The sequence below is a fragment of the Giraffa tippelskirchi genome, chromosome 4, assembly GCF_054371585.1.
Source record: "Giraffa tippelskirchi isolate mGirTip1 chromosome 4, T2T-mGirTip1v1.2.pri, whole genome shotgun sequence".
Lineage (NCBI taxonomy): Eukaryota > Metazoa > Chordata > Mammalia > Artiodactyla > Giraffidae > Giraffa > Giraffa tippelskirchi.
In genome coordinates, this window is record NC_137278.1 from 172,035,709 (window position 1) to 172,062,602 (window position 26,894).

At 49.3% G+C, this 26,894-nt stretch overlaps 1 protein-coding gene across 3 annotated transcripts; it reads left to right on the plus strand.

Annotated features, from left to right (window-relative positions):
- Positions 1-3,330: 3,330 nt before the first annotated feature.
- CSF2RB (colony stimulating factor 2 receptor subunit beta) lies at positions 3,331-26,688 on the plus strand. Of its 3 annotated transcripts, none has more exons than XM_081588269.1 (14): positions 3,331-3,382; positions 11,601-11,852; positions 12,818-12,941; positions 15,535-15,725; positions 16,364-16,515; positions 16,598-16,766; positions 17,304-17,439; positions 17,599-17,753; positions 19,087-19,226; positions 20,181-20,343; positions 21,605-21,695; positions 21,902-21,959; positions 22,784-22,887; positions 23,519-26,688. In XM_081588269.1, the coding sequence occupies exons 2-14, from the start codon at positions 11,777-11,779 to the stop codon at positions 24,627-24,629; spliced, it is 2,670 nt and encodes an 889-aa protein (XP_081444395.1). In that variant the 5' UTR covers positions 3,331-3,382; positions 11,601-11,776; the 3' UTR covers positions 24,630-26,688. The 3 variants fall into 3 exon arrangements, with proteins under 3 accessions (XP_081444395.1, XP_081444396.1, XP_081444398.1); XM_081588270.1 differs by having other exon boundaries at positions 23,540-26,688; XM_081588272.1 differs by lacking the exon at positions 15,535-15,725 and having other exon boundaries at positions 23,540-26,688.
- The last annotated feature ends 206 nt before the right edge of the window (positions 26,689-26,894 follow it).

The window sequence follows — 26,894 nt, forward strand, 5'->3', positions numbered from 1 at the left end:
ATTCCACTTACATGAGATATTGAGAATGGTCAATTTCGAAGAGATCCAAAGTGGAATGGTGGTTGCCAGGGATTAAGAGGAGGTGAGAACAGGGAATTATTGGTTAATGGGAACAGACTTTCAGTGTTGGATGATGAAGAATTTCTGGAAATGGATGGTGGTGATGGTTGCCCAGCCATGTGAGTACACTGAACTGAATGCCACTGAACTGTACAACGGGGTAAAAGCAGAAAATTTGTTTATTTCACTCCAATTAAAAAAAACAAAAACAAATTTACAGTCGGGGAAATCAAAGTAACGGTTATCTTTGAGAGAGAGTGATGGATGGAGGCACAGAGGAGCCTTCTGGGGTTTGGGAATCTTCTAATATTTGATCTAGAGGTGATTACAAGAGCATATATATTTCTTAACAGTCCATACACTATATATTTGGGATTTGTGCATTTTAGAGTATGCAACTTTAAAATGTTCTAAATACAAATACCATGAAGAATTTTTTTTACTTCCACAAGCAAAATTTGTTCAGTCCCAGGCAGAGAGGAGTTGGGCTCCACGACATTCACGGCAGTCAAGAAAAGAATCACAGAGCTGGGAAAAGGCGGCCTGCCATGAACCAAACAGCAGTCCTCCTGCCTCCAGCCAGAACCGTGTTGAGTAACCACGCACCCCATCCTGCCCTGTGGAAGTTCACACCCACGTCATAGTCACACCTCAAGAACACAATTCTGTTTCTCTTGGTTTATTTTTTGCCAAACTTCTTGTTGTTGTTGTTGGTTGGTTTTTACATTATTGGGGGCTTTATTTTCAGATGTCGAAGATTGTTAACCTCTGGGCTCCACCTTCAGGTCACCTCCCTGCTGGAAACACATCCCGTCACTACTGAGTCCCCCACACAGAGCCCTGAGCCCGAGGGGCATCTTTGCCCACTGAGAAAGAGGGGTGTGACTCCTGTTGGGAGCTCTGCTGAGCTGGGAGAGGGAGCTGGGCTGCCAGGTACCAGAGAGCTGATGACAACAGCCAGCTGACAACTCAAAGGGTTAACTTTCATCACTTACTGCGATGGTGTAAGATGCTATAAGATGGTAGAAGCAAGTTGGTAAAACAGGAGAAAGCGCAGACCCTTGTCCTACCTCCATAGGGTCAGATGAATCCTCTCATTGTTGAGGGAACCAGAACACAAGGCTCCAGCCTTTTTATGGACCTTGGAGTTGGGTGAGAGCCAGGGGAAGGGCTTGGAGTTGAAAAGCACAGGGTACTGAGTAGCGAAGTGTCCTCCAGGTGTCTCCCTTTCCCCCAAAAGGAGACCTCCACCCAAGGCCTCAGCTAAGAGGCCTGGGAATGTAAGGATGTGAAAGAGCATGACCAACCATGGGGAGCCTGAGTCCTTGACCTCAACTCTGCCAGAGCTGGCCCTGCACTGTGTGTGCACAGTCTGGAGTAGGGGTGGGGGGCAGACAGGGAAAGCTAATCTAGGGTCAGGGCTGAAAAGCACACACAGATTTTTAACCAGGAGCCGGTCTCCTCAGCAGTGTGTCTCTTGCTCTCTCTAGGTGGGAAATGAGGGGGTGGAGGGTCAGAATTTCCCTGAGGAGAGAAGATGGAGCTCCTCAGGCTCCCTGGAGACCTGGAGAGCTCAGCACCTGTTGCTCTCAGTCCGCAGAGCTCAGTTCAGTGAGACCACCCCACCTCAACTTCCTGGAAGGGCCTGTTTCTTCCCCCTAGTGATCAGGCCTGGGGTGGTCCCTTTGGGGTGGGGTCCCCATTCCCTAGACCACAACAGAGGAGCACAGCCCATGTCTTCTCTGTCCCATAGGACATTCCAGGGACCTTTGTGCCAGGCCTTTCCTGGTAGGAGAAAAGCCAAGAACCATTAGGCCAGGAATCCAGTGGCCACAGGTTCTAGCCTTCCTCGCCCTTCTGCCCCGGCTCCTGCCCCATACCATTTCCCCTCATTTCTCCCCTTTCCTGTCACTCTGTCTCTGCTCAGGAGAAAAGGTACTGTTTCTTGCTGGACTCCAGTACAGCTCAGGGTGGAACATCACCAACATGTCTTTATTTAAAATTTTATATTTGTTTATCATGTATTTTTAAAACTTTTTTACAATATTGTATTAAAATAGCATCTTGAGGACTTCCCTGGTGGTCCACTGGTTAGGAATCCACCTGTCAATGCAGGGAACACGGGCTCAATCCCTGGGGGGGAAGATTCCACATGCCACAGAGCAACTAAGCCTGTGCGCCACAACTACTGAAGCCTGTGCACCCTAGAGCCCATGCTCTGCAACAAGAGAAGCCACCACGATGAGAAGCCTGCACACTGCAAGGAAGAGTAGCACCACTTGCCCCAACTAGAGAAAGCCCTTGCACAGCAGTGAAGACTCAGCGCAGCCAAAAACAAAATAAATATTTAAAAAATATATATATATATATATATATTATATGTATAAATATATTTTAAAAAATAAATAAAACTATCATATTGATTACTTAGGATTTGGGCGCCACCTGAAATTTTGAGCCCAAAGGGCTGCCACCCTCACTTGGCCTTCATCTTGGCCTTGCTGTGCTCAGGGGCCACTCACCATTCACTCGTTCATTCATTCATTCATCTGTTCCACACACAGTTGTTAAGGGCCCCATCTGTGCCAGGGAGCGTGTTGGGTACTGAGAAGAGAAAAGGAGCTCACAGGACAGTGTTGGGGAAAGACAGCTGTGAGCCCCAAGACTTGTGGGACAAAAGGGGGAGGGTACAAGGCAAAGGGGCCCCAGGGGAAGCAAAATTGTACTGGCTAACACCTGGGGGTCTCTTGTACCAGGCTTTGAGCTCAGGTCTTGCCCTGTGACATTTCAATGGCCCTTTGATGTTTACAGATGCTTGTAAATCAAGAGGTGGGTCCTGAGCCCTGGTGAAGTTACATGCAGGTAATTTGCAGAAGATCTCACCCTGGGCAGGTGGCGATGGGAGTCCAGGTGTCTGTGGCTCTGAGCTCTCACCTGCTCTAGGTGTTGCAGCCCCCTCCCCCCGCACCCCCCCGGGGGTGTCTGGGAAGGCTGCATGAAGGAACTTTGCACTGAGCAGAGAGAGCACACGTGGAAGTTTATAGGGAGACCACATAAAAAAGATTGAAGTACTACTAGAAGAAGGAACAACATTGGCAAAGCCAGAAAGGCTCAGAATAAAACTTCATATCTTGGTGTCCACAATTCTGGGAAGTCAGGCAATCTTGTGAAGAGGCACTTGTACAGAAAGAGGCCAGGGCCTGCCGCTTCCTCTTTCTGCTTCTGTTTCCTAACAACGTCAGCATAAATAGGAAGCCTGAGAGGCTCGCTGACTGCCTCCAGGAGACACCACAGAAGGTCTGTCTGTCCCGGCACAAAGAGGGTACGTGTGGGCTTCGGGGCAGGCTGGAGGGTGGGGTCAGGAGCAGGGGTGTGAGGGAGTCTGGGATGGGAAGGACAGGGAGAGCCTGGGGGTGTCAAGTGAGCAAGTTTGCCCCAGGGACTTGGGAGGTTAGGGCTTGGCCTCTTAGAAAAACTTGAACCCAGACTCCTGGGCAGCCAGTGGGTGAGGAGACACAGCAGGGACCGACCTGCCTGGGTGTTGGGGGAAGGGCTTTGGGGGTCCAGTCCTCACCGCTGGATCCGACTGTCCTGTCAGCAGGGAAGATGCCTGGGGCAGTAGAGGGTTCAGGCCTAGGAGTCACACAGCTGTGTACCACTGTCTTTACTTTGTCACTAAGGCATCATTAAAGTGTTGGTGGCAGTGATAATATCCTGTCCTGGGCTTCTGTCTCACGTCTAGAACAAGTGAGTGTCGACAGTCCCTGACATCCTGGTTTAGAAAAAGTCTGTGTGTGCACGCACATGCACACACATTCATGTGCATGCACACATGTGTGGATGTCCACGGGGATGCAGAGATACTGGAGGCAGATGATGAAGCCAGGAACCTTGTTGTGCTCAGACCTAGATTGGTGTGGGTTGAGAAGCTCATGTCGGAAGATAAGCAGGGAGCTGGTTCCTTACTTACTTAGAGACATGTCTTCCCCCCTTCAAGAATGTTTTCTTTATGGTCGTACTCTGCCCTGACCACTGTCAATTAGTTGAGTTTGGGCCCGGCTGTGGATGCCTGCTACTGAAGTGAGTTGGCTAGGCGGTGGGTGTCTGGGGTTATTTTCGTCCAGGTGTGCACTTGCCCTGGGGATGGGAAGGCAGGTGTTTCTCTGGGTCCCCACTGAGATAAGAGCCTGTGGGGACTCGTCAGGCAGCCCACAGCAACAAGTTGCAAATGTGCAATGTTTAGTCTTTAGACGCTTCGCTGTTACATTTTTTTATAAACAGATTCTAATTTTCTCTGCTTATCATCTTCCTTGCTTGCTAATGGTTTTATAACAAGTAAAATCTGTCCTGCTAATTTTGGGTCACCCTTTTTTTCATTCATTAGTTTTATTTATGTTGTACAATGGCACCCCACTCCAGTACTCTTGCCTGGAAAATCCCATGGACACAGAAGCCTGGTAGGCTGTGGTCCATGGGGTCGCTAAGAGTCGGACACGACTGAGCGACTTCACTTTCACTTTTCCCTTTCATACACTGGAGAAGGAAATGGCAACCCACTCCAGTATTCTTGCCTGGAGAATCCCAGGGACGGGGGAGCCTGGTGGGCTGCTGTCTGTGGGGTCGCACAGAGTCGGACACGACTGAAGTGACTTAGCAATAGCAATATCTACTAACATCATATGATACTTCTTGAGTTCTTTAATGAATGTGTTTAATATTAAACGAGTGAATCCATGGATCTATGCTTTGCTAAAAATTTAAAAATTGGGAGTACGTAAAAGTGATTATACCATACATGTTGTCCTGTGGCTTAGTTTTCCACTTAGTATTACATTTTGGACAACATTCCATAATAAGATGTAGAGATTTGACTCATTAATTAGCCCTAAGAGATACATGACATTTATCAGTTTAGGTGTTAGCGAAAGAGCATGATGGGGTCTGGCTGCTTGCCATTCAAAAGCCAATAAGCAGGCCAGGTTGGTGGAAAGGAAAGTTTGCTTTATTTCAGATGCTGGCCACTGTGGTGGCAGGGCGCTATGGATGTCTGTCCAAAGGCCAACTCCCCACACTGGCAACCAGTGGGGCAAGAGCTTTTATAAACAGAAGGTGGGGATGGGGGCTACATACAGAAACAGCCCAATCAGCTCTGACAGTCATCTTCAAATTGGTCGTTGGTGATCTGACCAGTGTCATCATTATTGTTTTAGGTACAGTTAATCTTCAGTTCCGGGGTCCATTTGTTCCCATTTCTTTGAGGCCAATTCTCAGAATCGTGGCAGCTTATGTTGTGGGTACAGTCTGGTCGTCATGTAGTCAACTTCTACATCTTGGCGTCTTAGTATCTATAAGACAGCTCACAGGATATGGCTCAGAATATTATCTATAGCCCTTGAGAAAGCACTAAAGATCCTTGACTATGCTTAATGATTACATTATTATTATTTGGTCTCTTTTGACCATTTTCCTTTGTTTCTGTATTTCTCACTTTTCTGATTAAACTTATTCTTTGACTAAAGTTTTCCACAGACAAAAGGCAAGAGGAGGACATGGTGGGGTAGAGGGTGGGCAAGGACCAGGGGGTCCTGCTCCATTTCGTAGGTACACCACAATTTACCCGATCCTATGTTGTTAGACACTTAGATGGTTTCCAGTTTTCCACACCTGTGAAAGTGTTCCTACAGCCCAGATTCCTAGACGCAGGATTGCTGGGCAAGAGACTGCACATTTAAAATAATAATAGATATTGTCAAACCATCCTCAAAGTAGCTGAACTAACATACACCCCATGACAGTGCATAAAAAGGCTGGTTTCTCTTTAAGGGAACAGTCCATCTTTTAATTGTGTTCAGTGTAATGGATGAAAATTATCTGGTTCTCACTTGGATTTTTCCTTTCCCTGGTGATAGGTGAAGTTGTGCATCTTCCATGTGTTGAAAGGCCATTTGGATTCTGTTTGTAATGTGCATGGAAATGTCCTTTACATTTCTCAGTGGGTTGGTTGTCTTTTATGTATTGAGTATTAATACATTTGGAGCATTTTAGGAGTGTTCATTTATCACGTGTATGAACCATTTATTGACATATGTTGAAAATATGTCTCTCAGATTACCACTCTATTTTTTTCTTGGTGTGTTTAAAGATACCTTGCATTTTATAAAAATGTATTCATTGCTTTTAAGTCAAATCTGTCATTATTTTGTATTTCAGGCTTTCTGGATTCAGTGTCTTATTCAATCCCTGAGATTAAAGAAATATTTTAGAGTTTTTATCATTTTTAGCTTTGACATTTAAATCTTTAATCCATTTAGAATTTGGAGGTGTAGGTAATAAGTAAAGTAATCATCTAGCTTTTAAAAAAATGATTAGCTGGTTGTCTCAATATAATTAATTTTGAGTGTGCAAACCATGTGTTCTCTGTGATTTGAAATTCTATTATTACTTCCAATTCCTAAGTAGTTCTTTTCTTTAACATTTTCTGTTCCATCTGTCTACTATTATATTAATTGTTTTTCTAACCAATAGAGCACGTCCCTCAGTTGGATTTGTTATAATCTAGAATCAGTTTGTTAAGCCAGTTGAAAATCTTTCTGGAGTCTTAATTTGGATTGTCTCGAATTTAGAGATTACTTGGGGGAAGACTGATCTCGAAATAGGGGTCATAACAACAGCAGGCAGCCTTCTACTTTAAAGCAGAGGGTACGGACATTTCCTGTTGACTCTAATGTTACTGTAGTTTTCTAGTACATACCCAGAAATGCCAACATTCTTTTCAATTCCTCATTTGCCAAGGTTTATTTCTTTGTTTCATCAGGAATGGCTTTTGTATTATCAAATATTTAAAGGCATCTGTCAAGATAAGCTTATCTTTTTCTCCTTTTAATCTGTGTGTTGATCTATTTCTATTAAACACAAATAGAGTTGATGCATTGTTCTTTTTAAAATCTTCATCAGGTTGTCCTATGAAATTGTTTTTGTCTGGAGTGAATTTGTGCCTTTTTTTCCCTTTTCCAATTGCTATTTTTATCATTAAATTTCTGCATGAGTTTGAGAATTTTGGTGAGCATGTTTATTTTATTTTGAGTGAGAAGGCATTTGGTTTTTCTCTCCTCTTCCTCCCTCTCCCTCCTTCTCCTTTCCCTCATCTTGTCATCTTCTGGTTTCCATGCTTAATCCTCACTCATAGTGATCTTAAACCCTTACATTTTAAACACACATATTTATATTTAACTTATATTTTCCATCAGCATTTGGGCTTACTCAGAATATATACACTCCTCCAAAACAAGGCAAGATCCTTAACAGGCTTTTGGTTCATCTCTGCTTTTTACCTGTAACCTCACAGCCAACACTTGTGTTAAAATGATCTCAGTTTTACTTCGATATTGTTACTGTGTATTTATTTGTTTTTACTTTGAAATGTGGAGTTGCTCAGTCGTGTCCGACTCTTTGCTACCCCATGGACTGTAGCCTACCACATGCCTCTATCCATGGGATTTTCCAGGCGAGAGTACTGGAGTGGGTTGCCATTTCCTTCTCCAGAGGTTCTTCCTGACCCAGGGATTGACCCCGGGTCTCTCGCATTGTAGGCAGACGCTTTCCCGTATAAGCCACCAGAGAAGTCAGTAACAATATTTCTTTACTTAACAGTAAGTTCTATTGGTTTCTCATAACTAATTCCAGTATCATATGCTATCTCTTTTTCTTGGAACTTTTTTTTTTTCTGAAATACATGCTAGAGTAATTTTCTTTAAAAAGATCTGGAAAGCTTTTTTTATCCTTACATTTCCAAAATATTGTGATTTTTTTCCCCCTTGAACTTCAAAGTAAGCTAGACTTTTTATATTTCTAGGTTCAAACATATTTTCCTCTCAGTATTTTCAAGACATTACTATCTATTTAGAGTCCTGTGTTACTTATTAGAGGACCTTGCAAACCCAATCTTTTGTCGCTGAAAATAACTTGTTTGTTTACTTCTGGAAGCTTCTAGGATTACCTTTTTACTCTTTGATGACCAAAAGCTTATTAGCATATGACTGAATACAGGGCTATTAAAAATGAATCTTGCTTTTAACTTAGTAGATTATTGCCTGATTTTAAAGCCCTGTGAATTTTTCTTCTATTTGCAGTTGTATCTCTTTGGTTGCACATGGAAAAACCCCAAATAACAGTAGCATAATACTATATAAGTTTATTTTTTTCCTCACATAAAAGATGTCCAGAGGTAAGCAGTCTCAGACTGTATGGTTGGTCCACAGCGAGAAGAGGGATCGAGGTTCCTCTTTTTCTGTTGCATATGACTTCTACACTCAAGAGAACCTTATAATTCAAAATGACTGCTGGAACTCCAGCCATCACTGCAAACTGGAGGAAGGAAAAAACAAAAATAGATTCCTCCTACCTGAGCCACTTCCTTTAAGCAACTTTTTTTGAAAGGCACACCCAATGATTCTACTCACATCTTCTTGGACAACATTTAGTCATATGACCACACCTAGCAATAGGAGAGTGTAAGAAATAAGATCTTTTATTCTGTACAGCAATAAACCTAGGTAAAACCTAACCTTTTGTTACCAAGGGGAAAGGGGACAGCTAGGTAACCGACACTGTCTGCCGTACCTGCCCTCAGTTCTCTGTCTTCTGCTTCTAGATGTTGGAACTCTTGAATTTCTTTCCTAGGCGTCAATTTTTCTCTAAGACTTTCCATTTCCTAGCCTATTCGCTGTCTTCAGTATCTACCTTTGTAACATGACAGTTTATAGTGTTAATTCTGATTTGGCCCATTATTGAGTTATGGTGTTTGTTTGTTTGTTTGTTTTATGGATTTCTTCAATAAAACTTCAGTAAAATTTCAATTACCTTCAAATGCTAAGAACTCCATTTATTTGTTCTTCGCATAGCAATCTGTTCTTAAATGGCCATGATTTCTCAAATCTCCCTGAGCATGCTGCTTAAGATGTTTTAATATTTTGTTTTGTTTTTGCACAGATATGTGTGCATATATGTAGAAGTATCTGTTGGCTCAGTATATGTCAGAATAGAGATTTACAATACCAATAATTGGGAAACACTATGCCACTCACTATTATGACTGGTTAAGAGCACAAATTCTAAAGCCAGTCTCCTGTGCTACAGTCTTAGCCTGTTCCTTTCTGCTGTATCATCATGGACCTATACCAGTTTCCTCATCTACAAAGTGGAGATTTTAACCTACACATTGATGTATTAATATCTGTAAAGCCTTTTGAACAGTGGCCAGATGATGGTAAATGTTTTGAAATTGTTAGCCACTAATACGAATTCTCTGCATGTAGCTGTCTTTTATGCTTGTGTCCTTGGACGTCATTAATTTGCTTGAACTATTTATAGCATAAAGGTAGTCGTTTGTTCTCCATACTTCTGGCACAAACATTTATTTTGCACTTTGTCCTTTGCTTTGTGGCTCAGTTATTTTTATAAAATACTGAAGTGTTCACTTTTATGCACTTTTATTTGTCAGCCTTTGTCTTTGATTTCTTCTAGTGCTTTGAAGCTTAAATAGTTCAAAGATATTCACTTGTACAATTTGCAAGTTTCATAGGATTTAACTGCCTATATTTAAATTTTTCATTGATTTGATACATGGGGAATGGTGTAAGGTAGGGATTTAGGCTGATATGTTTTGTGTTGTTATTCAATTGTCTCAACACTTTTTATTATTCCGTCACTTAATACTGATTTGTGGTTCCTCTTCATATAGTACATTCTCTGGTGAAATACAGTTCATCTGATCAGTATGTCCACTGATTTGTTTTGCGTGTGTGCGCATGTGTGTACGTGTGTGAAAATCCATTACTTTACTTATCAGGTCTTTATAATAAATTTTGCTATTGAGTGGAAACTCATTATTTTATTGAGCTATAGTTGATTTACAATATTTAGTAGGTTTCAGTAAAGCAAAGTGATTTGGTTATACATATATATATCTGTATTTGTTTTACTTTTGATTCTTTCCCATTATAGTTTATTATAAACATAGTTTATTTATAATAGTTTATTATTGAATATAGTTCCCTGTGCTGTACAGTTAGTCCTTGTTGTTAATCTATTTTATATATGGTAGCGTGCATCTGTTAACCCCATATTCCCAATTTACCCCTCCCCACTTCCCGTTTGGTAACCAAAAGTTTGTTTTCTATGAGTGCTTACTCACTCAGTCGTGTCTAACTCTTTGCAATCCTATGGACTTCCCACCAGGTGCCTCTGTCCATGGAATTTTTCAGGCAAGAATACTGAAGTGGGTTTTCATTTCCTCCTCCAGGCGATCTTCCCAACACAGGGATCAAACCGGTGTCTCCTGTGTCTCCTGTATTGCAGGCAGATTCTTTAACTGCTGAGCCATCGAGGAAGACCCATTTTTCTATGAGACTTCTTAGTTTTTAAAGTCTTATTAACTGTCCTCACACATATTTTTTCCCTTGTGAATTCCTTCCAAAAAGAAAGAAAATCTTGTTAAGTTTTGATTAGAGTTGTGTTAAACTTATAACTGACTTTCAGAAGAATTGACCTCTTTACATGTGAGGAATTTGCATTTGTGCTAAGACCCAAAGAGAAGCTCTGAGTTTTTAGCTGAGTTCCAGGTAGGCAGAGCAAGCTGCACCGGCTCAGGCAGACTCTCCTTTGCCTGCCAAGGCACTGCTGCCCTGAAGGAGCTAAAATACTCTCCCCCAGCCCCAGACAAACCCACTCTTCCTTCCCAGGCATTTCTTGAACTAACCACCCCACAAACATCATCAAGTTTGGTTCTCCCTCATGATCTCATGTGAGATACGTCGGATTGGGCCCAGTTTACAGATTTAGTGAGCAAGGTTCAGAGAGCACTGATAAGTCAGCCCAGGCCACCAGCACAGGAGGGACAGGGCCTGTGTTGAAAGTCAGTTTGGCTGAGCCTAGAGCTGTGCTTTTCCCAGCAACAGAGCTTCTGGTATATGTGTCTGCAGCTTGAGTGAAGTTTTCGACAATCTTACAGACAGAAAAGGAGTCATGGTTCTCTCTGTTCTACTTTCCTGGTACTTCCCGGGGGCTGGATGAAATGAAACGAGGAAATCCCCAACCTTCTGCAGAGAAAAAGGGAACCGGCATTTCAAGGGGTAGTGTGGGAGGAATGAGGTAAATGGAACAGGGTAGGGAGAGCACCAGTCTCGTGTGTGTGTGTGTGTGTGTGTGTGTGTGTGTGTTGAGGGTGTGTGCACACGCTCACTCACCCCAACTCCCAGTGACTCCCCTGGGTCAGTATCTGGTGGGGGTAAAAATCAAATACCAGGCTTCCCTCTTGGATTCTCTCATCACCAGGGCAGTGTGACCCAGTGGGAACCCACATCTGCAGAGGCCACTAAGTGCATCTCCTTCACGGTCACATCCCGGGCACTGAGCTGAGGAGCAGAGACGGTCCCAAGGGCCAGGCTGAGGCAGCAGTAGGGCTGCAGGCAGGCAGCAAGGCCACTCCTGGGTCTGCCTTACCACGTGGGCCGAGTCCCATGGGCTGACGCTTCCTTCCGCAGGCCTGGAGGAGGCAGGATCCCAGAGAGAGGAGGATTTCCAAGAACCAAAGACATGGATCTAGCCCAGCCTCCAGCAGGGGAGGAACACAAGACTCCAGGACAGTGAGGAACCCACACCTTGCCCAGACCTGGACCCACCCAAGCGGGCCACCTGTTCTCCTGAGCTGAATCACGAGATGACACTGACCCGGGGGCTGCTCCCCCTGGCTCTGCTGGCGCTCTGCTGGGGACTCAGCATAACAGGGGCTGAAGGTGAGCCGGATCACCCCTCCCTCTCCGTGTCCCCCTCCTCACTGCTGGGCCACAGAACCCAGACCCCCAGCCCTCTCTCCACCCCCACCATCTCTTCTCTCTCCTGATTTTCCCTGGAGGCCTCCCTTCCCTCCCCCCACACTCCCGCTCATTCTTCTCTGGCCTCCTGTAAGGACCCTCTCTGGTTGTGTGGCTTCTCTGTCCACATTTCCCAGTGTGGCATTCCAGACCTCTAATCTCCCGGCTGGCCATTCCAGTCCTTTGTCTGACCTTCTGTCCCCCCAGACACTCAGCACCCGGAGGTCTTGACCAGTTCCCACCTCTGTACCTTTGCTCCTAGGGACCCTCAGCCTGGGCGGGGAGGTATCTCCTCTTGCCTCAAGGCCCTGTTGAGACCCCCCCACACCGGGCTCCTCAGATCAGTGACCACCCTCCCCAAGGGTTCCTGGAGAACTCAGCTCCCCTGATAACCCTGGGAACCACACTCCACTTTCCAAGCATCAGGCCCAGTGGGGCCTGATCCAAGAGCAGGAAGGGGAGGTCCCAGAGTAGAGCCCTTAGGGGTGGGTTTGTGCCTCTGTTCCCAGGCTGCACCCACCCAGGGGCCCAGGGGCAGGGCCTGTGTCTGATGCATGTCCCCACCTGTAGTGGGAGGGTCTCTCTTCCTCCAGGAGCAGGGCAAGGCAGAGGCTCAGGACATATGCTCTGAATCAACTAGAATATTGTGTTTCTCCCCAGACAGGAGGGTCCACAGCTGACTCCCTTACACCTGCACACCTGCAGAGACAGCCCCCCCTGCTCCCGCCAAGGCCTCTGGGGACACTCTACCTGGGCTCTAGGAGCCTGTACAGGACTCTGGGAGACTTCTCCGCAGTGCTATGCACCCAGGAGGGGCTGCAAGGGGTGGTGACAAGGGACATCTGAGCGGGAAGCTGTGACCCTCTTTCTGCTTCCCTCCCTGGCAGGGACTGTCCCACTGCAGACCCTGCGCTGCCATAATGACTACACCAGCCGGATCATCTGCAGGTGGGCGGATACCCAAGATGCCCAGCGACTGGTCAACGTGACCCTCTACCGCAGGCTCAAGGAGTGAGTGAGGCAGGGCTCAGGGTTGGAGGGAAGCAAGGGGTGCTGCTGTGTGGGCAGTGCCAGGGGTTCGGGGCTGGACAGAAGGTAGGGACAAGAGATCCCTGCCTAGGAGTTCCTGCCCCATCAGGCGGCCTGCCGGGCCCAGGGGCTTGTGTCTGATGTCTGCTTTGGGGGAAGAGCCTCCGATGTTAATATTGTTGATGATGGTGATAATCTCTTATTTTGTCACAATTGAACAAAATCAGTCGGCAGAAGTCAATTTTGGTTCATCCTCCTTATGAAGTGGGCAGGACAGGGACATGATGTCCAATTCACAGATGGAGAAACTGAGGCTGCAGAGGTGAGGTCCCTCTCCCTGGCCACACAGTGAGGTCAAGGCCTGAGCAGGACCAATGTCCTGTGTCCAGCCTGCAAGGCTAAGCTCCATGTCTCCCCCAGGCCCTGCTCCCTCCAGAGTGGGGGCTTCTCCTCTCTCCTCACCTAGTCTCCAGGGCATAGCCCATTTGGGAAGGTGCTCCCACCATTCTGGGATCCGGTGAGAGTCTAACTCACCATAATGGAAGTAATTAAACAGTGGGCATCACAGAGTCTGGGGAGACCCCTGACAGCCTCCCCTAAGAAGAAGGGCTCTCATTCTACAGCATCAGCGCCCTTGCACTCTCTCCCCTGCTCTCCCCAGAGCCTCCATTCTCCTTGTCCACTGCCTCAACCTCCACCCTCAGCTGTGAATCTTTCACTCTCTCCTGCTCTCCCCAGAGCCACTGTCCTCCTTGTCCACTGCCCTGACCTCCACCATCAGCTGTGGCCTGCCTCCTCCTGCACTGGGACAGCAGACACCCCCAGAAGAGAAGCTTCCCAGCACCTCCCCCCACCATGGCCTGCCACCTCCCTGGGTACTCCCTGCAGTGATTACCTGTCCCAGGCCTGTCTGAGGCCAGAGCCAGGGTTCCACCTGGTCTTGCTGCTCAAGGACATCACTGCCATCACAATCTCCACTGTCCCCATGCTGTAGAGGGACACTGTCCCGGGATCCACTTACAGATGCCAACCAGACTGCAGCTCAGGGCCTCCCGAGTCTGGTCTCCTAGCCTGGCTGTCCATTCTCTGCTTCGCTCTGAGGGAACCTCCTCTAAAGAGTGGTCGGGAGCCCTGTTTCCAGTGCCTCTCAGTTATTTTCTCCAGAGCCCACTCTCCCAGGACTCTGCTGCCCCCAGCAGGCCATCTAAACTGCTCCCACTGGAGTCAGTGATGCCCACTTGGTGTAAATCAGTGGTTAGTCCTGGCCTTCTCCCCACACACCCACAGGCAGCACCTGACAAGGACTGGCTGGGCCTAAGCACGAGGTCCCACTGTGGCACCTCCCTCCCTGACCCTGGCCAGCACCCGGGCCCTTCTCCATGTCCCCCTGGCCCGCCCTTTTATGTCTCCTAGTCTGTTCCCTACTCCAAAGGGGACGATGTCCCAGGGCTCTTGAACCTCCATCTTCTTGCATCAGGATCCAGCGGCAGAGATCCAGCCCCAGACTATGGCTCTGACCCAGACACACTCTCTCCAGCCCGGACCTTTCCCCAAGTTCCAGAACCATAGGTGCACTTGCCTCTCCACTTTGTTCCTTATAGTCTTTAAGTGTCCTAAACAAGTTCCTGCTCTGCCTCCCAAAGACAGCCCCTGTGCTAGATTCCCATCTCAGTTCACTAAAGGGGAGCTTCCAAGGGCTCAAGCCAGACAAATGGGGGCAGTCTTTTATTTTTTGCTTTTCAGTCTCCTTTCTCTCCTTTCCTTCTCCACCGCAGCATCCAATCCATCAGCAAATGCGATCGACTTCATCTTCAAATAGAAAGTGAATCTGGCTAACACCTTGATTCAAACCACTTTTTATCACTGAGATAGTCCAGATGCCTCCTAACTTGTCCCTCTGCTTCCAGGATTGCCGCCCCCCCCAACTCAATCTATCCACAGCTCAGCAGCCACAGGAATCCTTTCAAAGTGTGTGTCAAAACATCACTCCTTTGCTCATAACTCTCAATTTTCCTCACTGCCAGTGAATTCAAAATTCCTTACATTCCTTTCAAGCACTGACTTTCTGTAACCTCCCTCTACTAGGCTCTTGGACCTCTCACCCTCACATCTCTACTCTGCACGCACTGTTAATTGCCTAGTCATACAACATTCCAAACCTATGTCTACCCCCGGGACCTTTGCACTTGCTGTTCCCTTTCCTTGAAATCCTCTTTCCGGCTCCCTCCCTGATCTTCAAGTTTCTGCTCAGCTGTCACCTTCTCCAAGAGACCTTCCCTGCCTCCTTTATTTCAAATTGTATCCCCAGGCCAGCCCTTCTGGCCTGCTCATACCTCTTTCCTTCCTGACTTGTCTATGTACAATTTCCTCCATTTGACATGTGACATCATTCCTTCATTGTTTTGTGTATGTCTGCCTCTATTAGGATGTCTGCACTGTAGACAGGAATTTGCATGTGTTTTGTTTCCTGCCAGGCTCCCTGGTACTAAACAAAGCCTTATACGTAGGAACCGCCCGTTAATGTTTGTGAGTGAGTGATTCTTCTCTCTGGGCTAACCTTGTCCTCTCCTGGCAGGGACCATCCACAGCGAGTGTCCTGCAATCTTAGTGACGACAAGCCCTGGTTAAACAGCCTTTGTCCTGGCTGTGTACCCAGAAAATGTGTTATTCCTTACCGAAACTTTGTCCTTGCCGACTATGACTACTTCTCATTCCGACCGGACCAGCCTCTGGTCACTGAGCTCACCGTTAATCTGAGCCAGCATGGTAAGGCCTGGGGTCCCTGGCCAAGGGTAGTCCCCTGTGAGGACAGGGAACCCTGGAGTGTCCATGAGCTCCTGGCCTACTTGGGGAGGAAGATGTGGAAACATCTAATCCTCCAGGGTTGTAAGGACCATACAAAGGGTGTGGTGGGCCAGGAAAAGGAACAAGGGATTCTGCCTTGGGGAGGGACCCAAAAAGTTTCCAGAGGAGGATACACGTCTGCTGGGTACTGAGAGGTGCAGGGTGACCCTGGGCAGAGGAACTAATAAAGTGTGGACTGAAGAGGGAGGTACAGGAATCACAGTGCCCTCTACTGGGAAGGAGGCCACACAGGCCACCTCATGGGCAGTGGGGACAGAAGGAAGCTCCCTTTGGAGTTTAATTTGAGCACCTTTTATGGAGCTTATGTTCTGAGGCCTAGGAATCTGCACAGCTTCATTCATGTTCACACTGAATCCCCACGATTTAGCAGAGGGCAGTCTGAGGTCCATGGAGAAGAGGAGTCTGTCCAAGGTCACTCAGCCAGTGGGAGCAGTGCCTGGCCTAGGACCCAGGCCTGTCCACACATGGGCCACAGAGGGCCTTCACCTCCTGCACAGTCATCCAGCCCTTTAGGGACCCTTTCCTTCCTGTCCCTCCAGTGCAGGCCCCCACACCCAAGGACCTCAACATCACTGCTACCAGGGAGAGTTTCCTGCTGTCCTGGAGTATAGCCCATGAGGGTTTCCAGAGCCACTGGCTGTCCAGCCTGGAGTTTGAAGTGGTCTACAAGCGACTTCAGGACTCCTGGGAGGTAGGGACCCCACCAACTGTGCCCCAAACCCACAGGTACCCAGCCCAGCCGGCCCTGCTCCAACAGCCCCTCTCCCTTCCAGGATGCCCACATCACCTACTCCAAGTCCCCCCAGGCCATCCTGGGGCTAAAGCACCTCCTGCCCAGCAGCACCTACGTGGCCCGAGTGCGCACCAGGCTGGCTCCAGGCTCGGGGCTCTCAGGAAGACCCAGCCAGTGGAGCCAGGAGGTTTCCTGGAACTCCCAGCCAGGTAACAGAATTGGGACAATGCTCCCTTGTGGAGAGGAGAGCTCATTACAGCTCCAGGATGGGAGCCCAGTGTCCACACGACAGGATCCTCGGGTGCTCTGTGTTCAGAGTGGCTTCCTTGGGCCCACCCCATCCCTACTGTGACTCTGCAGAGGCAGTGGCTGCATCTGACTCACCCCCAGGCCCCAGTTTGCTGTCCACGTTCTGTGGAGGAATAATTACAATTTAATCACAATGGCATATGGGCAGCTGTGTTTTCCTGAGAGCTGCATGACATGTGGACACACCAACATGACGGTGTTATTTAATAAATCCCCGAACCCCGAGGCTGAGATGTCCTCCCCATTTTGCACAGGGGGTGTGAAGTTTCACAGAATTCACCCTCTGACCTGAGGTCACACGGCTGGCAGGTCAGGCTGAGTTTAACCCCTGACGTTTTTGGCCCCACAGTCTCTCTGTGACGAGTCTCATGGTAGGTCCACTGAAGGCTAGGGAATGAACGAATGAGGACCGAAGGAGGGTTTGTTCTCCCTCCCAGGGGATGAGGCCCAGCCTCAGAACCTCCAGTGCTTCTTTGACGGGGCCGCCCTGCTCACCTGCACCTGGGAAGTGAGGTCCGAGGTAACCCACTCCGTCTCCTTCACCCTCTTCTACAAGACCGGCCCCAATGCACGGTGAGTGTCCCTTGCCTCTGTCCCCTCCCCTCCTCTAAGCCTCACCCTCTCCAGGCCTCCTTCTGCCCCCGGAGCCAGCAGAAGCCACAGCTCCTCCTGAGATCTCACCCCTTACATGGCCCTGCCTCCCCCTGCCCTGACCTCTGCCGTGATCCTCAGGGAGGAAGAATGCTCACCCGTGCAGAAGGAGACTGGCAGCCCCTACATCCAGCACCGATGCCAGATTCCGGTGCCCGACCCCAGGAACTACAGCCAGTACATCATCTCCGTTCGACCAAAGATGGAAGAGAAACTTATAAAGAGCTCAGACAACAGTGAGTTTACCCCTAGCCCTCTGTGTGGAGCATCTTCCAACAGCACTGTTTCATTCCTCATGGTCCAGACTTCATGTGTATCAATTTCAATGAAATAGCCCAGGGAGCCAAATGGAACAAAAATGATTCCAGTCTATTCTGGAAGTTCTCAAGAAGCAATAATGCAACAATGACAAATAACATAAAGGAAGATGCAGTTGATATTCCTCAAGGGTATCAGTATTAAAAAACCTTTGATCTCAGTCGTTTAGCTCTATCTTCCCTGGTGGCTCAGACGGTAAAGAATCTGCCTGCAAGGCAGGAAACTCCGGTTCAATCCCTGTGTTGGGAAAATCTCCTGGAATGTCCACTCACTCCAGTATTCTTGCCAGGAGAATTCCATGGACAGAGAAGCCTGGCTGGCTATAGTATATGAGGTCACAAAGAGTCAGACACGACTGAGTGACTAACACTTTCACTTTATTTTCCCCTCCAACTTCTCAGTTGCTCGAAAGTTCCACGACCTCCTGCTCTTTCCACCGATTTTTTCCGTTTCTTTCCCAGACTGGATTTTTCTTTTTTAGGTTTCCAAAGTCTCCCCAGACTGATACTTTCAGTGTTCATAATAATTCATCTGTGATTTACTTCTTCAGTTGGATACTAGGGGTGCATGCAAATGGACTGTGGTTCCTTGAAGGTTAAGTTCGCGGGTTCCTGTTACATAGCGAGGACCTCATGCAGAGGAAACTCCTGCATTGCTTCTAGACGATCAAGTTCTTCTTCCCAATCTCTAGTGTGTGTCAGGGACAGAAGCCGATTTGTCTTAGTTACCTGGGTTTAAATCCACTACTTATTGTTTGGGATCTTCTAGACTGCAATCTTTGTCTCTATCACTTGTTAGCTGCCTGTCCTTGGAAAGTTACCTAATCACTCTGGGGCTCAATTATTTGTCTGAAAAGTGGACAGATCAAAAGTACTTACTACATCCAGCTGTTGTTATAATTGAGTGAAATTATTCATGTAAATTTCACATGTATAATAATGCTTAGAACAGTGTCAATACTCTAGATGAGAATAAATTAATAGTACATTTATTTCTATTTAAATACTAGGGGTAACCCACACTTTTGGTCACCTCACTACAAATCAAGTGTGTACTAACATCTCCCAAGAGAAGGGCATTTCAGGTCAAAATAGATGACATGGTGAAGTGGGAGTGCAAAGACCCTAACAAGGGTGGGACCTGGGGTCTTGGGTCAATGGAGAGAGCACCTGTGATGAGCATGGAACACAAGAAATGTTCCACTGGCGGAATATTAGAAACAATATTCCTTAAAAGTTTTCCTCCCTCCAGTCCAGATGGCTCCCCCAACCCTCAATGTGACCAAGGGCAGAGATGGCTACATCCTGCACTGGAAAGAAGAAAAAATGAGCTACTCACACATAGCTTGCATGTTCCAGGTCCAGTACAAGAAAGAAGAAGCCTCATGGGAGGTGAGGGCCTGTGCCCAGGGAGGGGCCTGGAAGGGAGGAGGGGGCAGAGAGACAACACTTGGGAAAATGCCACCTGCCAGATGCCTGGCTCCCAGCATGTGACCAGTCACAGAGAGCCACTGGGACTTGGTGGTCATTCCTTCTGAGCAGTCTCATTGTCCCTTCCTTTGGTGAAGGAACTGAGACTCACAGAGATGATGTGAACTTGGCCAAAATGTACACGAGACCCTGAGTTGCAAAGGGGGCATAGACATCAGGAGGGGAAGGGCTGAGAGGCAGCTGGAGGACAGGTTTTCAAAAGTCATAATAAGGTGACACTTCTTCATAAGAATCTCATCCAGAATGCAAATGTGCAGATGCTAAGAGCAGATCAGCTCCTTGGGAGGCTGGCAGGGCCCCAGCCCAGGGCTCAGTATCTGGCCCCAGCCTCCGGGCAGCCCTTGGGGCCTGTGGACAGAACCTTGGGCTCCACAGAGGTCAGATCAGAAACCTCAGATCCAGCCCCAGAACTTTTGGCTGGAAATGGGGAAACTGAAGCCAGGAGGGAGTGGGTTAGTGGTGGAGCTGGGAGTGGTCCTTGGGTTCCTGAACATCTGTATGATGGTCCAGGGTTCAGTCATCCTGCACCACACTCCAGGGGAGGCCATATCTGGGGTCCAGGCTACCCCAAGGCGAGCTGGGAGGGTGAGGGGGGACATGGTGACTCCTCAGGGTTTCTGCACCCTGGTGTTGTCATGTGTGCCAGGAGTTCAGTACAAGAGGTGCTCCCTGGTCCTGTCCCTCTGGAGTGTGGTCTTCCGTGGTGGGGGTGATGCTGCTCAGATTTGGGGATGTGACTGCAAGCTGGGAACTGATGGGTAACAGGAAGGCTGAGGTGCTGAGGTGGGAGGGCTCTGTAGCTGTGCCCACGCGCCCCAGACCTCAGCACTTCTGCTCACACACCTGCCTTTGCAGGACACCAAGACAGAGGACTTCCAGAATGCCCACACCATGTCCCTGCCACCTCTGGAGCCCGCCAGCAGGTACCAGGCCAGAGTGAGAGTCAAACCCGACCCAGGCAACTACAATGGGATCTGGAGCGAGTGGAGTGAGGCAAGGTCCTGGGACACCGATTGGGGTAGGTCTGCCATGCACCCCTCACCCCTCCTGGCACAGCCTTGCTGGGCAGAGGACAGGGAGGATATGAACACAGAGACGTAACCCCACCCCAGGATAGCATCCTTCCCTCCCAGGCATCATTAAGGATTAGAAACTTACACTTCCTGGTGTGCAACACAGACTGTGGATAAGGTCTCCAGAGGACAGAGGAGAGAGCACTTCTCACCAACAGGTCTCCCTCCGACTGAACCTTAGCCTTCTATTAATATGGCCCAGGCTTCCATTGGCTTCCCAGGTGGAGCAATGGTAAAGAATCCGCCTCTCCTACCAATGCAGGAGACACAAGAGATACGGGTTTGATCCCTGGCTCAGGAAGATCTCCTGGAATAGAAAGTAACAATTTGCTCCAGTATTCTTGCCTAGGAAATTCCATGGACAGAGGAGCCTGGCAGGCTACAGTCAATGGGTTCACACAGAGTCAGACATGACTGAGCACACACACACACACACACACACACACACGCATTCTTTCATTAGCCTTTGCGAAAGCTACTACCCAGGGACCACTCAGCCTGAGTAACTATGAACTGGGGCCTGAGATTGGAAAGCTTTGGTTTGACTTCTCAATCTTCTACTTTTGTTAATCTCATTTATCTAACACCATCACCATGGTGGCCACCAGGATACAAGTATAGGACAAGGTCCAGAAGGTGGCTGCAGAAAAAGGACAAAGTGTTTGCAACAATGTCCTCAGTCCCAGCCAACCGTCAGGGAAAGAGCCCCAGAGAGAGGACCCCAACCAAGCAGAAAGGAGAACTGGGCCACAGGACCTAAGGGAAAGAGATCAGGGGAGTTCTGGAGGGGCCCAGCCAGTAAGGGGCTTAAGCCCAAGTGGACAGTTGAGAGAGTCTGATGGGCCTTTGCACCTTCTGGTTCCTCCACCATCACCCCTTTCTCCATCTCTGCCTCTCCTGTTGTCCCTGTTCTTGATGACCACCTTATATGCTGCCTCCTTCAGGAGGTCCCCTGTGATTTCCTTTGGCTACAGTTGCTGCCCTCTGACAGCAACTCCTGCTACTGGCCTGTATCTAACCCTCTGTGTCCTCCCACCAAGCCAACATTATGGGTGGCTCAGACAAAGGCCCCCTTCTTCTTAGTCAGTTTCTGGCCTCCTCTCCCCCTCTGTACCCCAAAGAAACAGCTGTACCCCACCTTCTGAGTCTCCAGCCCTTTCCCTCCCTGAATGCTAATAATCATTTTTCCTTCCTGGCTTCCTGAAGTGCTGCCCATGTGGGTCCTAGCCCTCATCCTGGTCATCAGCACCTTAATCCTGCTTCCAGTCCTGCACTTCTGTGGTGTCTATGGGTACAGGTAAGGGGACTCCAAGACGGGGGAGAGTGTTATCCAGGGCCCCAGAGGATGCCAGGGTCACTGTTTGTCACAGCCCTGTCACCAACTCCCAGTGGGGTCTTGGACAAATCTGAGCTCTCCCTGGGCTTCAGTTTCACCTCCGTACATGAGCACAGGCAGCTGCCCTGAGGTCTTGGGCAGCGGTCACCTCTTTGCTGTCTTTCCAGGCTGAATCGGAAATGGGAGGAGAAAATTCCCAACCCCAGCAAGAGCCACCTGTTCCAGGTAGGAGCTGGCTGTGAGGGCAGCAGAGGTGCGGGGGCTCGCATGCTCCTGCACCCATGTCCCCATGCCCGTGTCCTGCTCCCCTTCCTGTGGGTTTTGAGTGGGGCTGGGGGTGCAGGTGGCTAGAGAAGGGATTGGGAAGCTCTAAGAGCCAGGCCAGCCCCATAAGCCCAGCTCTGAGACCCTCTGGTCTCCCCCGTCGCTCAGGGTGCCCTGCCGGCAGGGACTCACCTGGGACAGGAGGGAGGTTTGGTGTAGTGGGGCTGGTCCCTGGGAGGCTCCAGGAGAGGCATAGTCACATCAAGGTCAGGTGGATGGTGGGAGGCAGAGTGGCTTTCCGAGGACAGGACAGCAGAGCTCAGCGCTAAGGGGTGCAGGGTGGTGGCAGGTGGGAGAGGCCACGGCAGGCAGAAGGCATGTGGGAGGTGGAGATGAGGCTCCTTTGAGAAGGGAATTGAGTGGGGAGGGTGGTGAGTCTGGGGCATATCGTGGGAGGCTGAGAGGACCCTGGAGAACAGGAGCCCTTTGGTCAATACACGGGACCAGAGCTGCCTTGGGAGGGTCTCATGGCCGGTGCAAAGGGGACTGGGAGGAACACGAAGCAGGGACAATCCAGAGAGTGTCCTCAGGCGACCCGGGACCCCGGCAAGGTCCCAGCCCCCTCTGGCCTCGTCTCCCTGGTGTCAGGAGGCCTTCCTGCTGGTGCTGAGAATCTGCCTCGTCTGGGGGCTCCTGAATCTCCACCACCCTCAAGGCCTTCCCTCCATCTGCACCTTCTGGAGCACCCTGACTCCCAAAGATACACATGCCGTTTCTCTTCCCAGAACGGGAGCGCCGGACTCCGGCTGCCAGACAGCATGGTCACCCTGGGCAGTGGGAGCCGCCCACACAAGGGGCCGTGGGGCAGCAGCTGCCCTCAGCTGGAGGGGTGAGTGTTGGGCAGGGGATCCCTGGGCAGTGGGAGGGTGGCCGCCTCCTGCACACCAGAGGTTTGGAGGAGGTGGCCTGGGTCTGGGCCTCAGTTTGAAGAGATCCATGGAGGCTGGTGGCGCTAAAGCAAGAGGCGTCCTGGGTTAGTGAGGGTCAGACCTCAGACATGACCGGAGGCAGGAGACTGAAGCAGATGACCTCCCTTCACCCTGCTGCCCAGGGAGACCCCACACTGCCTTGGCCCCACTGGGTGGCAGAGGCTCTGTGAACCTTCATGACCTCAGCATCTGAGCCACCAGCTTGCCACTAACCCTCATGCGGGAGATGATTGAGCCCAGGCTGGACACTGACCTGGGGCCTGAAGCTGGGTGATGGCAAGGAGCGGAGGGTGGGAGGGTTACTTGACCTTGAATGAGAGCACGGAGGCTGGAGAGCCAGACCCATGGGGAGGCTGAGGAGCATCTGGTTTCCTACTCTCGGCCTGCTCCCCAACCTTGCCCTGCTCTGAGGTTTCTGTGAGCTGTGGGTACGGCCAGGCCTCTCGTCCCACTACCCCCTCTGCCCCTGTGCATGAGCTGAGACGTCTGCCCAAGGAGGTCCCAGCCTCTTTGTCCCTGTTCTCCCCACAGCGTGTTCCCTGTATACTGCAGGCACAGCGAGGTGTCACCTCTCACCACAGAGGACCCTAAAGACGCCTGTGACTCATCCTCAGAGCCTGACATGACTCTGACTGCCTCGGACCTCCCCACGGAGCAGCCCCCCAGCCCCCCGACAGGGCTGGCCACCCCCTCAAGCAGGCCTGAGAGCCAGGCTTCAGGCTTTGACTTCAATGGTCCTTATCTGGGGCCGCCCCACAGCCGCTCCCTGCCTGACCTTGTGGGCCAGCAGGTGCCCCCACAGACGGGTGTGAGCAGGAAGCCACAGTCCCCGGGGTCCCTGGAGTACCTGTGTCTGCCCGCAGGGGGGCAGGTGCAGCTGGTCCCACTGGCCCAGGTGAAGGGGCAGGGCAAGGCTGGGGATGGGGACACAAAGTCCAGCCAAGGGGCCCAGGGGAGCCCTTCCCTGGAGTCAGGGGTAGGCCCTGCCCCTCCAGAGCCTGGGCTGATGGAGGGTAGTCAAGACCAGAAGGACAGGGCCCCCACAGTTCTGCCCACTGGCTGGCCAGAGGATGGCACTGGGGCCTCTGGATATGTCACCACTCCAGACCTGATATTCACCCCACCCACTGGAGCCCCATCTCCGTCCCAGGCTGCCCCTCCGAACCTCCCCTCAGACCAGAACCCCACTTTACATCCTGGACTGGCTGATGCACCCACTGTAGCCTCAGCCCCCCAGAAACCAGAGTTTGAGGGCTACGTTGAGCTCCCTCCAGCCACAGGCCAGTTTCCCCAGTCCCCTCTGGCAAGCCCTGCCCCTCCTAGAGTCAGCAGCCCTGTCCTGAGCCCAGGCCCACACCAGGCAGCTGTGTCCCCCACCTCCCCAGCCCCTGAGGGTCTCCTTGTCCTGCAGCAGGTGGGTGACTACTGCTTCCTTCCTGGCCCTCTCTCCCCCCAGAGTAAGCCCACTTCCCCAGGACCCTGTCCTGAGATCAGGGACCTCAACCAGGTGGTCCAAGCTAAGAAGCCTCCAGCTCAGGCCCTTCCCCAGGTGCCGGCCATTCAGCTCTTCAAAGCCCTGAAACAGCAGGACTACTTGTCACTGCCCCCTTGGGACATCAGCAGACCTGGGCAGGTGTGCTGAGACTCTGTAGACCTTGAGGGAGGGGAACAGAGGAAAGGGTCTGCCTTTCCTCCTGCCCTGCCTGGCCCTCCTGCCACCCCTGCTCCCTTTCCTGGTCCTTTCCGCAGAGCCATGAAGAAGCTTCCATGTTGTAACAGATGGAGACCAGAAAAATTAGTTAACCATCTACCTCCTTCCTTGACCTTCAGCAAGGTCAAGCTTCTCTCTCTCCCTCCCTTCCTCTCTGCCAGACACACACACACACACACACACACACACACACACTGTTCTTCGAAATTAACTTATTTTAGGTTCTGAATTATTGGAGCTTTATATATATACACCGGAGAAGGAAATGGCAACCCACTCCAGTATTCTTGCTTAGAGAATCCTGTGGACAGAGGAGCCTTGTGGGCTGCTGTCCATAGGGTCGCACAGAGTCGGACATGACTGAAGTGACTTAGCATGCATGCATGCATTGGAGAAGGGAATGGCAACCCACTCCAGTGTTCTTGCCTGGAGAATCCCAGGGATGGAGGAGCCTGGTGAGCTGCCGTCTATGGGGTCGCACAGAGTCGGACACGACTGAAGCAACTTAGCAGCAGAGGCAGCATATATCCACACACTCATTTCATTTGTCTCCTTTTCCTTTTTACCGAGTTCCTTGCTTTTGCTATTGTCTCCTTTCTCTTTCCACTGATTTATCATTAGAGTTAGTTTGAGGTCCGGGCTAAGCCCATTCTGAAGTTTGTCCTGTCTCAGTCAGAGCCTTTTCTGATGCTGACATGTCTGGTTTTGTGGAGGATTTCTGTCTGTCCCTGGCAGGCATGAATGTGCACAAGATTCCAGCCTGGAGGCAGTGTGGAGGCTTGGGGGTTTCAGACTTAGAAGAGCAGCCCTGGACTCAGCAAGCATCTGTCAGTCCCAGGTGTGGTAGCAAAGCACCACCCTCAATTGTCACTCCAAGAATTGTCACTTCCCATGGACTTGGCATGGAAAGCACTGTCCTGAACTCATGGGAAACACTGCTAGTCTCTTTGAGGTGACTGGAGAGCCTCAGAGGATCCCCCTAGTCCCTGAATCTGAGCAGTGGGCAGTGCAGGTTGCTGGTTGAAGTGATCTCCTTCCTATACTTAGACTAGTGGGGCCAGGGAAAGTTTGAGAGGGGAGGGGAGTTCAAAAACCACGTAGAAAAGTCAGAAAGAATTGCTCAACAAGGGAAAAAGGAAAACAACCCAAGGGCATGGACACTTGAACTTATAGTCCAGATATCCCGGCTGCCCTCCCTGCAGAAAGACCTTACAACTCCCACCCCCACCAGCCACCGACAAGAGGCTTTTGGTCTATGGTTGGCGTACACTGAGGATCATGGTTCTTTTGAATCTTTGCCTTTCTGATATTCAAAAAATGGCATTAAATTGTTTTAATTTGCATTATTTGGAAGCTATCATGTTTGCACATATTTTCCTATTTATTGGACATTTGTACCTTTTTTTCCCCTGAGCTAAACTCAATAAGATCTCATTGTGTCAGATGTCCACTTTTTTCTAAGTAACCTTTAAAAAGTAGTTAGCTCTGGCCTTTCACAGATGGTGCAAATTTATTTTCCTAGTTTGTGGTTTGCCTTTTAATTCTGTATATCATGCTTTTGAGTATTCAATGTAGACTTGTCTGGGTGGTCAAATGAATCTAAGGGTGAACTCCTTCACAGCTCCACTTTTGGTGTCAGATTTGACAAAGGCCTTCCCCACTTGAAAACTGCATTTGTCCAAAGTTATATTTTTTCTGGTTCTTTTTGTGTTTCAAAAATGTATGTATGGCATTCTTTTGGAATGTATGCATTTAAGATGGAGAGCCATCTTAGACAAGTAGCCCAGATGTTCTGGAATCATTGGTGGAATCACCCATTCTTCATCCATGTATCTGATATAGAAAATCCATGTAAACACTTAGTCAGTTTCTAGACTTTCCTTGTTATTACATGGTCTTCTCCATGGACCCCACTGCTTTGTATGTTCTAGCTTTATAATATGTTTTAGTAAATGGAAGAACAAATGTTCTTGTTCCTTTCATCCACAAATCCCTGTTGATTATGGCATTGTTTGCAGCTGAAGAAAATGATAAACAGTTGAAATCTTCACCCATAGTGAAATTAATCACAACATTTGAGTCCATGAAAAGGTGGAATCCTGTATGCAAAATGAGTGAAGTGGACCTATGTGCATTAGAGAGAAGTACAAGATGTGAATTCCAAAATGTCTGGAAAAAAATTGTTAACTGAAAAAA